The sequence below is a fragment of the Pteropus medius genome, unplaced genomic scaffold (assembly GCF_902729225.1).
Source record: "Pteropus medius unplaced genomic scaffold, Ma_sr-lr_union100, whole genome shotgun sequence".
Lineage (NCBI taxonomy): Eukaryota > Metazoa > Chordata > Mammalia > Chiroptera > Pteropodidae > Pteropus > Pteropus medius.
This window is the reverse complement of record NW_024340692.1, coordinates 20822137-20840621: the sequence shown is the minus strand read 5'-3', so window position 1 is coordinate 20840621 and position 18485 is coordinate 20822137. Positions and strand designations below refer to the sequence as shown.

The 18485-nt window shown below is 35.8% G+C and overlaps 1 protein-coding gene across 1 annotated transcript in view; it reads right to left on the bottom strand.

Annotated features, from left to right (window-relative positions):
- Positions 1-1454: 1454 nt before the first annotated feature.
- OSTF1 (osteoclast stimulating factor 1) overlaps positions 1455-18485 on the bottom strand; it is a 50778-nt gene continuing 33747 nt past the window's right edge. The window contains exons 4-10 of the mRNA XM_039843359.1: positions 16767-16830; positions 15061-15114; positions 13487-13594; positions 12220-12269; positions 8704-8782; positions 5908-6006; positions 1455-1963 (exon numbers count right to left, since the gene is read on the bottom strand). Coding sequence (XP_039699293.1) covers positions 1905-1963; positions 5908-6006; positions 8704-8782; positions 12220-12269; positions 13487-13594; positions 15061-15114; positions 16767-16830 — 513 coding nt within the window. The 3' untranslated portion in view covers positions 1455-1904. The remainder of the gene's footprint in view (positions 1964-5907; positions 6007-8703; positions 8783-12219; positions 12270-13486; positions 13595-15060; positions 15115-16766; positions 16831-18485) is intronic.

Sequence of the window (18485 nt, the reverse complement as noted above, 5' to 3'; positions counted from 1 at the left end):
ACAGTCAGGGCAGTGGTAAGTTCCTAGAACCAATTTTTGTTGCTGAGTTCAGCATTAAACAATCCCTGAAAAAGCTCAGGTCAGCCTGGCTGAATAAACAAGCAATTTTTACCATAGAGATTCAACCACAGCTAAGTGTTGTTCTGTTTCACCAAAAATGCATGCATATACCTAAGTCTACCCTCCACTTTCAAAAATACTATAGTTGGCCAACTTTCTAGAATTCTCATGGGTTTGATAATGTTCAAGCAATGACAGTAAAGTCTCCACTATCCTCAAATACGTAAAGACATCAAGCACAGAGTAGTTTCATAAAAATTATCTGTATTAATACAAATTGTATTATCTCTATCAATGTTAAAAAATTAAGTGTTTAGTTGAGATCTATCTTGATTAGCCCAGGCTCACAGTATACTGGAACAAGAAGTTAGAGATTCCCAAAAACTTGCATTATGGCACAAATCCCATTTTAAAGAACAAATCCTTAAAGGTTCTGTGAGAACAGATGTTTTGAGAAAAATATTTGTTTTAAGAATACCATTTTTTGTTAATTTCAGATTTTATGTTCATCCTTTGCCATCACTACTTATGTAGATTTCTTTCTACTAAAATTTAGTTGGGGTATTTTTGAAAGACCTCAAACTGGCTTCTCAGGGTATCCTTTCTCAAGGCACCCACAGAGAGAAAAACCAAACAGTCAGAGACAGAGGAAACTCTTATAGGGGCAGTTATTTGTTTCCTGAGCAAACCCACTTCCTTCTTCAAACATTTCCTTCTTTCCACCAATATGTTTTTGAAATTAGTATAGAAATCTTCTTGCAAAATATACTGGTGGGCCTAGTGCCTGGAATCTGGACAAATGCCAATGGCCATGCCATTTTTAATATCATCACTGTAGTGTTGTATAATTAGAATCTCAAATGAAGTGTCACTTCAGTAGTACAGAAGGCTCCCTGTAATGTCAATTGATGTTTTAGCAAAAGAATCCAAATCATTATGAGCTAGAGCTATGCACTGAGAAAACAAATGTTATTGAAGTAAAAATCTGAATGTAAAAAAAAATTTCATGGCTCCTAACTACTCCATTATGAAAAACTATGGCATCTTTCATAAGAAGGAAATCATTTTTTTTTTTTATTTAATCTTTCAAACCTTAAGCAAACTGTAATGAGTTGTTGGGTTTCTTTACACTAAGTATAACCTTGGAGATAAAACTGATAGTCTCATAATTATTAAAGTTATGTATTTTATTAGAAATGTATCTTATCAATGATTATTGTCTTGACTTTACTCGAAGCAGATAAAGTTGAACAGAAAACTGGTTATGATGATTCTTCTGTGCTAATAAATACAAAATATAATAAAAAAGTAAAATCGGTCTTTACCTAAATATAAATAAAAAGTTTTATTTATTTATCAGCAAAGAATGATACCAGAAAAACAGACAAAAGGAATAAAGTCTCTTAAAATGTTTATTTTTGTCAGAATAATTGACAATTTTCTGTTAAGTCTTTTGGTTTATTATAATAAGCATTTCCCCCCTTGAAAAATCCATTCAAAACATCTCAATCTTTGAGGTAAAGAACTTTAACTAAAAAAACCATCCTGATTTTTTTAAAGAAATAAATTCTTAAAATTCTTTCAGCTTGATAAATAGAAATAATCTCTTCTTACTCTACCCTCGTGAACAAAAAAGTACTTTATACAGCAAAGTATCCAGCCACTTACTGGCAAACAAAGGTGAGAACTATTCATTTACATATTCTACTCAAACACTGTGCAATACTGCCGTGTTTATATAGACTTTTTTTTTTTAAACAGTTACCAACACTCTTCTGGCAAAGACAGGGTTTTGGAATGGCAAAAGCAACAGAAGTTTTATCTCTTAAAGCTCTGGAAGGGAATTAATCTGAGTCATCTTCATCGAGATATTCCTCAGCATTGCTTAATGTTCGAACGGCATCTAAAAAAAAAAAAGAAACGGAGAGAAAGTAAAAGAGAGAAATTACAAATTGTTTGGATTTCGTTTTCACTTTTAAAACTCCTGACGATTCAACAAATTGCCATCTACTCTCAGACCCAGGGATTGTACTTTACCCAAGGATCTTTTTGAACTTTTGCTTTTCAGCCTCACTGTTGAGTTTCTGCTTCCATGGAGGCTGACAAATACATTTGTCTGCACATTCCTTAGATACACAGAAAAGTAAAGCACATGTTACTAAGTAAGGTACCATTATTCTATCTCACACAAAATGCACCATGACCAGTGTGGAACACACCAGATGCCCCTCCACTCTGACAACTGTGCTTCCAACCTCCTCTTCCAGTGACAAGTGCACACATGTTGGTCAGTCAACAGCCTGCAGCCTGACCTGAAGCCAAGGTCACTGGGTAGAAAGATAACTAATGAGGGGGAGAAAAGGAAGAGAACGAAAGCACCAAAGCTTCAGTTTCATTTCAGAAAACACACAAAAAATAAAGTATAACCAGAAGCAAAAGACTGAAATGAAAAATAAATAAGTTTTGAAATAGAAAGAGCTGAACCCCATCAAATGTAAAATCAACCTTGAACGCGGTACAAAGGAAAGACATCTGATCTTTAACTGTTCACCTATTCAACTCTCTAGTCAAATATCTATAGCAGATTTTGTGGTATTTGAAGTATTCTTTGTCCATCAGTGGTTACTTCTGCACTTTGTTTTAACCTCATTTCTTCTGTTAGTAAGAGAAAGATGACTTGCCATAGTGCAAATTCTGACCAAATAAAATCCAGAGACAGAAAAGATCCAAGCAAATAAATTCCTTCTGCTTCCTTCCTTTCAAGGACTGCTCTGAGGCAGTTTCTCTGAAAACTTCTCATATGGACAAATGCTGAATGAAGAGCTGTATCTCTTCACGGCCTGTCTTGCAGCATGACCAGCATGGTAACATATCTCACAGTAGCGCTTCCCATCCTCCCCTACTTCACTTTCATTTCTCCTCAACCTCGCTGCCCTGGACTTACACGTTCCACAAATGTTATCAAAGTGAAAAACTGAATGCAAACAAAAAAAAAAAATCATGGCTCCTAACTACTCCATTATGAAAAAACTATGACAAAACAAGCACTAGCACTTAAGACAGAGACAGAGACAAACAATAAATAAATGGTGGAGGGATAAACACAGTAACATGGATAAATCTCATAGAAATAATGTTAAGTGAAAGAAGTTAGACACAAAAAAGTACATACTATTTGATTCCATTTATATCAAGTCTGAGAACAGGAAAAACTAATCTATGGTGAGAGAAGCAAGGATGCTGAGGGAGGCTTCTGGAGTATGGGAAATATTCTCTATCTTAATCTGGGTTGTGGCAAGTAAGTGTAAGCACAATAAAAAAAATCATCTACCTGTACACTTAGGAATTATGTACTTTACCTAATGTAAATTATACCCCAATTTTTAAAAGTTGGAAAAAATTTAAGGGTTCGACCCTCAAACATGTCCCTGAACTCACCCCTATATCCCAAAGTTACACTTCATGGTAATTACAACAAGTGAATTGTTTTGTCTCTATAAGAAATCCAAGCTGTGCTTTTAAAAGTGGACGCAATATCAGAATATACCTTTTCCAGCTTAGAGTACATGCTGGCAATTAACTATATGGCCCAATATTCAAATTCTTATTCTAACTAGGATCAAAAGACAAATTAAAACTTTTTAAACTGGATGATTAGGGAAACGAAGCAAGAAAAAAAAAAAAACAGAGAAAAAGATAACATGAAAATTGAAATATAAAAATTCATTTCCTGGCCCTATGTGCCAGGCCCCAAGATTACCTCCTTAATGAATCCATTATCTAATCAGCACAAATTTAGAAGGGCAGGCTCAGGACACTTGGAGTAAACAAAGAAATAGAGCACTGAATCTCCCCGCCCTATTTTAAAAGACCACAGAAAGGTGAGGAATAAAGAGAAGAGTTTGCCATCTGCCTCTCCCAGCTGCAGTTGCTTATGTCGAGGTTTCTGGTTGCAGCTCTCTGGAGTCTGAATGGATTTAGTATTTTTCTTGCCTATCACAATCAGGTTCATACTATGCATGAGATTCTGATAACCTTCAGCTCATAAACCTAATTCCTCAGTCAGGACATTCTGAAGATACCCATATAGCAACAGGAAGTCAGTGGCAGAGAAAGGAAGTTAGGCCACAGTCCTGACACAACCAAGGCAGCAAGGAGTAGGAGGTCCACCTCTAGTAAATGTGTCTCTCCCACATGGCTACAGTCAAAATGTAGCTGGGAGCACCACTTAGCTGGTAAATACTTTCTCACTCAGTAGAACCTATTCTACTCATGCATGAGGATTCATGGCTTAAATAATTAAGGAATCCTAAACTTCTTAATGGTTTACACTATATCTGAACTGAAGTTAAAAGAAATAAGAATCTGAAACAAACACATATCTGGAATAAAGTACAAAAAAGAACAATAGATTGGTGAGGAGGGCATGATGGGATTTGATGATAGGTGAGGAGGATAATTCTGAGAAGCTTCCTTGATGACCATGAAGAGAAGGGGACTGTGTGATGTTTTTGACTGAAACAGGAAACCCGGGGACTGACTTTATTTTGTTGCTTCTGCTAAGAATGGAATATGGGACAGCATAACATTGCCTCTTCTCATAAATCAAAGGATACCTGAGGGAGAAATAAGTTTTCCCAGGGTTCAAAACGTAATGGAAAATTGATTCGAAAGATAAGAATAGAAATCAGTATCTCATTACACAAGTTCAAGAACTCTGAAAATGATAATACCCTCAAGTTGAAATAAAAACAAATGCACTTAGTCTCTATAATGGAAATTTCTCAAAAGTTGTTTTGGTGATTCTCCACCAACATGAATCAGTCTAAAGTTTAGACTATAAAGCAATACTAAGAAGGATTAGAATGATTAATAGCAATGCTAAAGACATGTAGAAAATGAGTCCTCCTTTATACGAGTTCCTTTCTAAAAAATAGTAAAAAAAATATCAATTATTGGTTTATTCTTCAAAGTGATATTACAGTGCCAAATCATCTTCTACCTTTCCTTTTTCTACATTTCTGGGTTTCTCACGGACCAGGAGGTTGATGGTGAATGACAAAGGAAAAAATAGGAGGATGGGAAGAAGAGTTCAAAGCATATCTTTCTAGCATTTCTTTCAGGAATCACTACATTAGAATGACTCTGGGGAGAAACATTCAATAGGCTAAAAAACATCCGCTCTCTGAATAGTAATCATGAATGCTTCAAGTGTGTTTAATACCTTTGCTTTCATACCTTTTCAAAACAACCACACAAACTTTTCATTTTTTTCAAATCTATTCTCCCACATCAATAGCTATTTTTATCTTTAAAAATGTGCACCTAAACTCTATCTTTAAAACACCCATAGTACTATGAATAAATGCCAAAATATCTACAAAGTCTAGAATAATTTTGATTATAGTTTAGTGATTCCTTCATCTAAAATAGAAACAAAAAAAAATAAAATAAAAAAATAATAATATAGAAACAAAATACAATCGTGGAGATGTTACATGCTTAATTTAAAAAATATTTATAGAAAACCACTCATCAAAATATGTCTGAAGAAGAGATGGAGACCATGGTTCTCTGATAAGGATTGTAATGGAAAGCAAAGTGACTAGAATTTGATTGTAAGAAACAAAGGAAATACACAAATATTAAGAAAAAATCAATGTCTCGTCAAATGTGTTTGCATAAAGGTATGCTTCTGTGTCAGAGGTTCTGATTTAGACCAAGAATATAAAATCTAACTTCGAAATCATCTGAAGAGTTAATCAAGAAATTTTTTTCCCCAATGCTAACTTGATAAATCTTAGTCATGGTGGCATCATAGGAGAGAGAAGAGTTAAAACCAATTACCTGTTCCCTGTTTCTTTTTCAGGAGAGTCGCACAGGCAGCATTAGTAGCCATGTCCAGGGCCAACTTCTTCTCGTTGTTTCTTAAGTCTGTTCTAGCACCTTCCCCAACACGAGAAAAGTAAATTAGATGTTTTTGAAGACTTTATAGTAGCAGCCAATCCTCTCCACCAAAACTAATCACGTTTGACAAAACTGGAGAACCTTTCTGGCCCAGAAGTAAGCTTTTTCAAAGCAGAAAAATCTTTCTCAAAACAGTAATAGTGTATTTGACATCTTTAATCGGGGAGGTTGTTGCTACACCTGTGATAATTATGCAGAATCAAAATATTGCCTTTCCCTTTGAGTCCCTATAGAATTTCATGTGAACTTTTCAATGAGGAGTTTACCGTCCCTATGGTAAATCCCAGATCAGTTAGACCCTAGTAGCTATATGTGCCTCAGCATGAGTGTTTGGAGATTAAATTCAATATGTCCTCTGCTGCTTCTTCTGTTCAAGAAGGTCTTTAGAAAAGAACGTGCAGGTTGAGCTAGAGGGATTAATATTTTATCTTTAAGTATACGCTCATGCAAATTAGCAGAATAGTAACATAATAAAACCCAGAGGCAAATTCATAGTTCCCGTACCCCATCTTCTACTCACTTTTTTCCTTGTCTTCATTGTGTTAAAAATTTTATCAGAATTCATGAATACATTCTCATTGTTAAAGAGTCAAAAATACAGAAAGAAGTATGCTGAACAAAAGTACATGTCCCATTATAGCTCCCATTTTCCCTGTCCTTCCCCATTTTCAACCTTCTCCAGAGATAACCTTTCCCAAAAAGTGGACATCAGTTTTGTCTCCCTTATGAGCATTAATGTATTAACAGACACATATGTCTGTTAATCATACTAAATGTATTGGTCTGTAATTTGATTTTTTTAATTGATGTACAATTGACATATAAAATTATATTAGTTTCAAGTGTACAACATAATGATTTGATTGATATATGTATATATTGTGAAATGATGACTACAATAAGTCTAATTAAAATCCTTCATCATACAGTTACAAATTTTTTTTAATGCAATGAGAACTTTTAAGATCTATTCTCTTAGCAATTTTCAAATATGCAATACAATATTAACTATAGTTACTGTGCTGTAAGTTAGATCCCTATGACTTATTTTATAACTGGAAGTTTATACCTTTTGACCTCAAGATTTTTTTTAACTCAGCAATATATGATGATACTCCTTAGTAGTACGCATACTTATAACTCAATCTATTTAAATGTTTATAAGTATTCCATTTTGTAGCTGTTACAAAAATTCATTTAATCACTCCTCTACTGAGAGGCACTTAGGCTGTTCCTAATTCTCACTATCACAAACAATACTGCCATGAATCTCTTGAACATCTTTGTTTATATGTATTTCTGAAGGATGGTTTTCTAGAAGTGGTACTGAAATATAAGAATATGTACATTTTTAATTCTGTTAGCTACTGTCAGACTGCTTTCCAGGAAAGCTTTACCAGTTTATACTTTCTGCCACAATATACGAGAGTACCATTTTCTTTGCAACCACATCCTCTTCAACAAACAAAAAATAAATGTCCTAAAACTTAAAGGCACAAAAATATTGAGTCAAAAAGAATAGTATATTTAATTAGGAATATAGCAATCTCGTGTGAAAATTTTTGTCCTGAGCAGAATTAGATCTATCCACACTTAGGGTTGTATGGAAAACCTCATTTTTTCATTGTGCTACAGTTCAAAAATCCTAAGGGTTAATAGTTCTGTGAATAATCATATCTTACACTAAATTATACTTTAGTACTCATACACATGATTTCTGTTAGGACAGGAAAAGTTCAGAGACAGCTATGCTAGAGAAGAAACACAACCATTTCCTGTGTCCTCCTCAACCAGCGCTGCCCAATAGAAATACAATGTGAGTCATATATGAATTTTCAATTTTCTAGTGGCTACATTTTCTAAAAGTTAAATTCTTTTTAATAATATATTTTATTTTACTCAGCATACCTGAAATGTTATCACTTCATCATATAACCATTATAAAAATTATTGTGATATTTTATGTTTTTCACTAAGTCTTTGAAATCTGGAGTTCATTTTACACTTACAGCACATCACAATTCAGACCAGCCTAATTTCAAGGGCTCAGGAGCACACATGGCCAGTGGTTGCCTTAGCAGATAGCACACCTCTTGATGTAACCCTCTATAAGGGTTAATTAATATTTGTGGGACAAATGGATGGATGAATGGACAGATGGTCCATAATTTCACTGTTCCCACTGACTTGTGTAAAAACAGGGAATCAAGGGATCTTATTTCATTCTCTATACATCTAGCACCTGTTCAGCTCAAAGCAGGACACTGCAGCTACAGCTGTCTTTCTTATTTATCAAGACTTTCTTGTGAGAGTGGGAGCCTCTTTACTCATACAGCTTTCTCAGAGAGGATCTCCTCTGCACAAATACAAACACGCACACATACCCCTTCCTTCTAAAGCCCTTTAGGCCTGCAGAAATGTACATGTTCTTACTAAAATATATGTATTTTTAAAGCTTACCAAGGTTTTAATTTAAAACTAAAAACTTACACAAATCACAATAATTTCATCTTATCATAACAACTCTGATTCAGGCAGAGTAGAGGTTAAAATTCCACTTTTAACATAAGAAGCCTAAGGAGCCTATTATTCTTCCTACTTTTTCAAACAGTATAATTGGATGTAGCCTATTTTTCAGGGTAAGCAAAGACCTGATAAACTCAGCACACACTTTACCTTTTTCTAAAAGCAACTGGACAATATCTGCATAACCCTTCCAGGCAGCAGCATGCAAAGCTGTGTCTCCCAACTTGTTCTATGGTGATAAAAAGAGAAAGCAGCATTTTTAAAAGAGTATGGATTGAAAACAAATATGAATTTAGGCTTACTCTAAGTAAATTTGAAATAAAAATAATGTTATAAAATCGTATAAAATTCCAAAGAGGGAAAGGAGATTCAAGGGATGAAAGATGAGTCATTTTGGGAGATGGAATAGGATGGAGGAATAGAAACTGCTGTGGCAGAGCACAAGTGGAAGTGCAGATGCCTGCAAAGACACCAGGAGGAAACAAACAGATTTGCCCCCACAGAAACCTAACATAAATTAGGAACTGAAGATGCCTGGAGACCTGAAGCAAGAATGAGGCATAGGGGTAAAAACAAGGGTACTGGATGAAAGTGTTTATAAGGAGTAACCCCAGATCACCTGCCTCTCTCTTTGCTGCCAGATGACCCAGGACAGATGGTAGAATTACCCTGTCGAGAAATTAAACAGATAGTTTCCAAGCTCATGGACACTTGGTACTAGATAAGGTGGCAATAAGGCCAGAAACTAAAAGCAGGGAGTAAGTGGGAAACCTACAAACTGAGCAGTAAGACTGCTCTTCCAGCTGCCTTTTCCTCCCCTGCCCCAGGGTGTATAATCTAGCATGTACCTCCAGGCAGTAGGCTGGAGGTTACTTCTCTGGTGAAGCTCAGCAGCACCACACACAGAGGAGGGAATAAGTACACATACTGGTATATGGGTTCAACCCAGCAAAACAAACAGGGCCTGGACACTTCACCCTATAAAGAAAACCAACAGCCAACAAGCCCCACAAGCACACAGAGATTCCAATAAGATTTAAACATGAATAGATAAATTAAGATACTAGGTATTCAAAGAAAGCCTCCTATATTTGAGAAAAGACAAAAACAAAATAAATGAATCTCCAAGGAAAAAGACACGGTACCGTGAATTGCAGAAAATGTTTTCAAAAGCTATAATTAACATATCGGAGATAGAAGATGATATTGCATAACAAAACAAGAAAAAGATGCTATTTAAAAGTAATAATCAGAATAAAAGAGCAAATTTGGGGTACAGAGAATTCTAAGATGGCCCCCAAGACTCCTGCCTGCTGGTACACACTCCCTGTATAATTCCCGCCCCTTGAGTGTGGATGAGACCAGTGAATATAACAGAATATCATTCCCATAATTAGGTTTCCAATCAGCTGATGTTAAGTTCATCAAAAGGAGATTATACATTATTTACAATAGCCAAGATATGGAGGCAACCTGGGTGTACATCAATGTATGAATGAATAAAGAGGTGATACATACATACAATGGAATATTACTCAGCCATAAAAAAATTTTTAAATAATGAAATCTTGTCATCTGCAACAACATAGATGGACCCAGAGAGTATCATGCTGAGTGGAATAAATCAGATATAGAAAGACAATTGCCATATAATTTCACTTACATGTGAAATCTAAAGAAGAAAATCAAAAAACAAAACAGAAACAAACTCATAGACACAGAGAACATTTTGAGGGTTGCCAGATGGGAGGTGGGGGATGAAGACAGTGGGTGAAAAAGGAGAAGGGATTAAGAAATATAAATTGGTAGTTACAAAAGTCATGAAGATGTAAGGTATAACATAAAGAAATATATACATATAGTCAATAATATTGTAATAACTATGTACGCTGTCAGATGGATATTAGATTGATTGGGGTGATCACTTCCTAAGTTATATAAATGTCTAATCGCTATGTTGTACACCTGAAACTAATATAATATTGTATGCCAACAATAATTGAAACAAGTATTTTAAAAAATAATTTTTAAAAAACAGGGGGGAAAAAAAAGGAGATTATACTGGGTGGGCCTGACCTAATCGGCTGTGCCTTTTCCAGAAAAAAAAAAAAAGGTATAGTTAGAGACACACTGTCATGCTGGCCTTGAGGAAGAAAGCAAATAGCCATGTTGTAAAATATCAATAGAGAAGGGTGGTCTCTCAAAGCTGAGGGTCACATTATTACAGGTACAAAACTCAATTTTCCTGGCAACCTGAATGGGCTTGGAATAGGATATGAGCTTCAGATGAGAACCCTGCTCCAGCCAATACCTTGATTGCAGCCTGTGAGACCTGAGCAGAGAACCCCATCTATGCCATGCCCATAATTCTGGCCTACATAAAGTATAAGGTTAATGGGTATTGTTTTAGGCTGCTATGTTTGTGGTAACTTGTTATGTAGCAATAGAAAACTAATGCAGACATATGGGGACTTAAAAAAGTAACCAAAATAAAACATAAAGATAAAGGCAAGAAAAATCTCAGAAAAGCTAAGAAAATTGGAGATTCAACCTAAGAGGTCCAACATAACTAATAGGAATTCAGAAGCAAAGAATAAAGAAAATGGTCAAACAACTGGCTATAAAGACTCTAAAAGAAATAATGCTTTCCATGCTGAGAAAGTTCACCATCATTACTGGGAAAAGACAAACACGAAAGCCCATCATCATGAAATCTTAGAACACCAAAGCTAGAGTAAAGACTCCAACTGAGAGAAAAAGCAGATCACGCACACAAAAAATGGGAACCAAAATGACATCAGACCTCTCAAGAGCAAGCCTAGAAACTAGAATACCATGGAGTTGTGCCTGCAAAAATCCTGAAGGAAATAACTTCAACCTAGAATTCAACCTAGCCAAATAATAGATCCCAACTTCCCATTTCTTGGGAATCTACTTGAAGATATTTTTCAACAAATGGAAGACACAAGATGCAGAAAAGTGAAGACAACACAGGAGAGAGGTGAAAGGTGCTGTTTTTCCCAGGGAAACAGCAAAGAGCAGCAGAGACAAAATTGTTTAGATTAGAGAATGAGGATGGAAGGCTTCAAGAAGTATGATTCCAGGGAGAAAAAGGAAAGCAATTGATTATGTTATACATTTTGGAAAAGTACATGAAGAGAATATGAAACAATATAGGAGTCTTTGTGAGAGTGAGACACACACACACTAGCTAAATAAAAGTCAGTAAGTATAAAAACAAAAAGTTCTACACATAACCAAAAACTACGATGTGATACATTGAGAAGACCAGAGGAGGAAAAGCTGGGTACTAGGGTGCTGGAAGATGAGAGCTGGACGGATGATAAACTTAAATCTTCACCTACCAGACAGGATGCCAAAATACATATGAAGATGATACATTATGAGAATGCTCTATGAACATTTTCCTTAGTAAGAAAGAGCTAAAAGCCAAAAGTGATGCATGAGGAGAAATGCAGTAGGCATTTTGGGCTTTACACAATTTGAACTTTAGTACAATAGTAATTTAACTACGTGCTTGTGATCTTTTGATTTAAGATTTTATGAAAGATAATAAATAAGAAAAGGTAGGTCAAGATAGTAAGATATGACTTTTCACGCCCATAAACCACACAAAGAGAATGACTTCCCCATAAGCAATCTCACCTGTTGGTTCAGTTCAATGTTTGGTTGAGTAAATAGCATTTCTACTATATCTGAAATTCAAATAGAAAAGATAATTTTTAAGAATGAAAAGTAAAAGTCTGACAAGACTATACAGAATAAGTTTTCTTTTTTCCAGAATAAATTTTAAAAAGAGGATTTTTTAGAAAAATCTTCAAGAAAATTCTTACAACAAATTTTTCAAAATGTATGTAAATAAATAGATTTAGGTAATTTTTTCTCAAATAATTTGGATTTTGCATTTTCATATGACATCTTTTACAGGAATATTTTTAATGATACTATGATACTTAATATTTATATCACTGACTTATGTTTGTTAGCTAAAATAAGATGAGCTTCTTTTGGGAGACAACCATTAATTTACCTTTGGCTATGCTATTTAATTTGTTGAGTTCTTTTATTTCTGATTGTTGTTGGGATTATTGTGTGTGTGTGTGTGTGTGTGTGTGTGTGTGTGTGTGTGTGTGTGTGTTATAGAGAGAGGTAGAAAGTGAGTGTGGTAGATTTTTGGCCAGGCTGAAATACATTTAGAAATCTCATTTATCAATTTTACTACTGATTATAACAGAAAGTTATCAACTAAATCATTACTCATGCAAATACTGTCTTCTCCTGAATCTAACAGTTTGCATTAAAATTCAAATGGAAAATCATGAAAGCATATCGTGGGAAAGGCTAAGCTAGAGGAGTCGATTCTGTCCCTTTCTTTGTAAGATTAGATAACGGGGTTTGTTTTTATATTGCTGTTCTTTTCCTGTAACCTTTCTAAGCCTGAGAGAGAAAAGGAAGCTTCCACTTTTTCAAGTGAAAGAGGTCCATGTAGAGAGGCTGATGGATCACATTCTACCTACTATTCTACAAAGCTTCCAGGAACAAGGCTTCTGGCTGATGTTCTAAAGCAGGGGTCCCCAACCCCTGGGCCACGGATCGATACTGGTCCATGGCATGTTAGGAACTGGGCCCCATAGCAGGAGTTGACCAATAGGCAAACAAGCAAAGCCTCTCCCCAGTGCCAGCATCACCACCTCAGCTCCACATCAGATCATCAGGCATTAGATTCTCATAGGAGCACCAGTCCTTGGTGCCAAAAAGGCTGGGAATCACTGTTCTAAAGGATTTGAAAAAAAAAAAAAAGGATTTGAAAAGAATAACCAGGGTTTTTTTCATTTCTGTGAATCCGACTCCCCTAGATGAAGCACATTTTCCAGTAGCATAGACATTAATGGAAACAAACAAAATATAATACCTTTGTGACCCCCATGACAAGCCCAGTATAAAGCAGTGCTTCCAGCTTTGTCTAAGCCATTAACACCAACTCGGTTGTCCAAACACTCTCTTAACCAGCTCAAGTTGCCTGAAAAAAAATTTTACATTTATAGAAACACAATACGGTTTTGTTTTTGTTTTGCTTTAAGATTAATTTCATCCTGTATAAAGTTCCATTTGCAATGGATTAATCAGCAAGTCTGAAATTAAGACTTGCCCAGTAATGCATTTATTATGGTACATTTTGACTTCCAGTTTATTAATGGAAAGCATTAACATCAATTTTTAATGGTAAGTTAATGGGAAGAGTTACCTAAAAGGTCTACATAAGTTATTTTTACTCTGTAAAAAAACCAAATATATATATATACACACACATGCATATATATTCTTTTGTGAATTCCTGGAACTTGGGGGAAAAAAAGTCATGCCTAAGAACAAGGAGACACACTCGTATTCATATTTAAAATGTACTTTCGGCTCTTACAAGAAAAGAAATATTGAGTAACCGACTCAAAGTTGCTGCTTTTATACGTTAAAGTATAACTACTCATTTAAAATCTTGGCTAATGGCCTAAATATCTAATTTACAAAAAATGTTTGAAATGTCAGTTTCATAGTTCTACTTATGCACAATCCTAAACCAATCATTTGCTTTTGCATATGTGATTCAAAAAGACTTAAAACAAATAGAATGAAAGAGAGTTCGCTGAGGCCTTGCAAAAACTCCCCATTATCTACTGCAGAGTTTCTCGACAGTGGCCCTTTTGACATCTGGGGTTGGAGAAATCTGTTTTGGGGGCTGTCCTGTGCACTGTAGGATATTTAGCACATCCCCAGCCACTACTCAAAAGGTGCCAGTGGCATCCCCCTAGTCATGACAGTCAAAATGTCTCCAAATATTGCCAAATGTCCCAGGGTATGAAGGGAGGAGTTATCTTCAGTGAGAACCACTGATCTACAAGATGGTATGAAGGGAGGAGTTACCTTCAGTGAGAACCACTGATCTACAAGATAAAGCCACAGGTATGAGGCCCATCCTATTGCTCCCTCCTTCTCCAACTCTACCCACACCCATTCACTTGCACTACATCAACACTCTCCTAGACGCTGTACCTGCAAGAAGGCCCCACTCTGCTGCCACACTGTTATTCATTCTGGCCTCTATCTTAAGCACACTTCAACTGCTATGCTTATCACACCACCTTATTCTGTTAAACACATCTCTCCCCTTCCAGATTTTGAGCTCTGGGAATCACAGACCATGCCTCTCCACTTGCCACTAAACATAGGGGTACGTAAAGTACCCATTTTAAAATTAAAAGTACACTTATCTCTCTAGAATGACAGAAAGCAGAACAGAGATTGATTGCCTCTAGGAGAAACAGGGATTTAACTGGAAAGAAAACTTTCTGGGACGATACAGTGTTCTAGATCTTGATCTGGGTGTTAGTTATGTGGGTGTATACATTTATCAAAAGTCATTAAACTATATAATTAAAACCTGTGTCTTTCACTGTACTATGTATCTCAATCAAAAAGAATCACACCTACCTCTTTTTGCTGCTTCATGCAATGGATTGTCAATGGATTCTGCCTGCTCAGCCACTAGATTGAAAAGAAAAAGTGCAAACCCAATGTTGAGTGTCACCAAAATGATTCACTAAAGCCTTCATTGTCCCCCAGCTTCCCGAGCGCCAGGGCCTTCGACAATTCAGCTTCCCTTACTAAATGTGGGAAAAAAAAATAGCACAAAAGTCAAACTGATATTTCCTGCTTCAAAAGAAGCTAATTATGTGTTAAATGAAACCAAGCTAAGCAATAAGACAATAACATAGCAATTAAGTGGAAGCATAAACAAAACAAACAGGTCCTTGGCCCACACACCAGTTTATTCAAGTATTTATAAATTTAGTCACAAAAATAAAAAAGAAAGCATATGATGTTCATTTTTACATTCTGTAAAAACATCCAACAAGAAGACAACTAAAATTGTTTCGCTTGTGTGTATACATGTGAGAGGCAGCATGAGGGGAAAATATTTTGCTTCCTATATTCAGAGAGGGCAATCAGTACACCTCCAAGTGCCTCCAAGGAAGCTGTGTTCGTTGCTGTCCTAGAATCAGGAGTGACTGCATGAACACTGCTATTCAAATGAGACTTCAGACTCACTCCCTCTGTCCATAAAGGACTATAACTGGACACTCCCTTGGCTACCAGGGATCCAAAGCCACAAAGGAACATTTTACACTCTCAGAAATGGAGTGTGTGGTAGAAGTGTATTTGGGATTTCCAAGGTTAGAGGAGTATAGAAATGTTTGAAGTCTTTTTTTAATCCATACTGGTACACCCTAAAACCAGGGCAAGTGGAGTTTCTGTGTTGGGCCCCAAGCCTCAGCTCTCGATCCCCTCTCTTTCTCTCCTCCCTTCCCCTAGGAGCTTTAAAGTGCCTTCCTTAAAATTTTCTAGGTCCCTTCCAGTGCTTGGAACTGGTGCCTGATGCCAGCCCTATTGGTTTAAGGATTTATCTAATGTTAATGTCAAAAGAATCCTTAGAAGTGATTTAACTTAAACCTTCTCATTATACAGATGGGGAAACAGTGCCAGAAGCAGCAGTTCAGTGCCTTCGCTAAGGTCCCTTGTTATTAGGAAGTGGAAGCAAAAGGATTAGAATATAGGACCTGCGTTTGCCAATCCTGTGCTCTTTTTACCTTACTCTGCTGATTTCTACGAAAGTCTGTTTTGCCCCTTTCAGCTAGAAGCGGGTTCATGGTAGGGACTGCATCTCACGGCTCAAGCTCCCTAAACTGCCTTGATATGCATTTAAAGAACATCACTGCTCCAAACATGATTTACAAGGCAGGGTTACTTCATCAGAAAAGAAAGGGCTAGTCTAAGAAATCATCCATGAGATTGGTTTAACAGCAAAAAAAAAAAAAAAAAAAAAAAGAACAAAAAGGAAAAAAAGGAAGAAAAACACTCTAAGAGTTTAATGAAATAAAACCATAAGTATTTCCTTAGAAACCTAGGGTTCTTTCAAGAATGCTACAGTGCATTTTCTTAAGCCAAGTTGTCAAGGCTCAAGCCCCTCGGGTGTCCATGACCATTTTCTTAACAGGAGGCTTATGGGGAAAGTGTCCTAGACTGGCAACAACTCCATTGATTTCTCAACCAAAGCAGCAAGCAGAAGGGCCTTAGGAACCAGGTAATTGAAAGCACACTGAGTAGAGCCATAGTACAGCCACAGGGACCATGCTTACCATAGTTGCTTGGGATTAGTCCAGTTCTGCCTTTGGAGGTACCTTTCCACCAATTGGTATCACTCTGGTGAAAGAAGAGTTAAATTAAGTGGTACCAAATCCTGTTTACATTTAATTACTTTTAAAACCATTTGGCTGTACCTGCTCTACAAAATGTCCATTGGCCCTGGTCACAATGATCAACCTTCTTTATTCTCTAGTTACAAATGTCCATTCCCCATATCACTAAATTACAAATATACACACATCCACCTGCGACAATTCAAATACACTTCATCAAAGAGCCTCAACGATCAAACAAATTAAACGAATAATTCGGACGAGAAGAGAAAAATTACATTTATAGACTATCTATAGGATATTTTTTGTCTAGTCTAACTTCTCTTAGCTTCAAGATTTTTTTGTCTGTTTTCTAAAAATCTCTATTTCACCTTTATACTCAAATTTCCCAGTTGTTCCATAATTTGGAATCCAAATAAGGGTCATACAATTTGATTGACTGATTTGCTTTTAAGTCACTTTTAGTCTATAAGGTTCCCCCTCCATTATTTTTCACTTCTTCACAATATACTTTAAAAAACCAGTCCTTTTGTTCTGTAGTTTCAAATAGTCTGGATTTTGCCTACTGAATCCTTTATCAAAAATTGTTCCTCAGTTCCCCATATTACCTATAAATTGGTCGTTAGTTCTACAAGCTTAATTAGGTTCAGATTCTTTTTCTTTTTTTTTTTTTTTTTAGCAAGACTATTTCATAGGTAGTCTAGATTTCTTCCATCAAAAGACATATACTATCTGGTGGTCTCTCTTTTTCTAATGTTAGTAACCATGATGAGCATTATCTGGATCCATTATTTCACAGAGGTTGCAAAATGGTTTACTTCTATCTTTCCTTCTTCTTTTAAACAACTAGAATATCTCTTTAAAGAGAAATTTTCCCTCATCCCATCTCAGGTTATCCAAAGATGAAGTTCATAGAAAAAAGGCAGAATAAATGCCGATTATTTTCCTTAACAGTTTTCAGAACAAAAAGTTGGTTCCCTTACATTCTCTCAGAGTGATGGATGATGTTTGTTTTAAAATATCATTAGGAATTCATGAATTTAACCATATTAAATGTGTTTCAATTCTTGAGAATTGCTGCCCTAATTGCTCAAATTGTCCTGTCCTTGGCTAGTGATAGCCTCTTCAACTTAGTTCCTGTGTCTTTACAATGTGATCCTAAGTAGTCTTTGGTGGCTTTCTTGCTTTCTAAAAACAAGATGTTTTAGGATTACCTTGTACTTTAACTGTCCCCAACCTGGTACCAGACATTTCTTAAAGGAGCTGTTCCTTTTAATGGAAGATAACATTATTATTGGGTTGGCCATTTTTCAAAAAATGGAGTAGGAAATATTTTTGGTTTTATTTTAGATAAAATACATCATCCAATTCAAATGCAGATCTAAAGATTTTTACTTACCCTCATTGATCTTATACCTATATATTCTTTCTTGTAGGTTGAAAATCCCAGTTTTCAATATAACTGACCTAATGACTCATCTGCTCTAAACCACAATACACATGCAACTCTCTCAGAATAGCGCTACCAACACTTCCCCAACAAGATCACAATTAAAAAGTTTACAATTTTATTTTTGGCAGTTCTTTTTGTCTTTCATCCACATTCTACTAGAGTTGTTCAGTCAAACTGCTAAGGTTTAAAGTTACTTAGAATAGTTC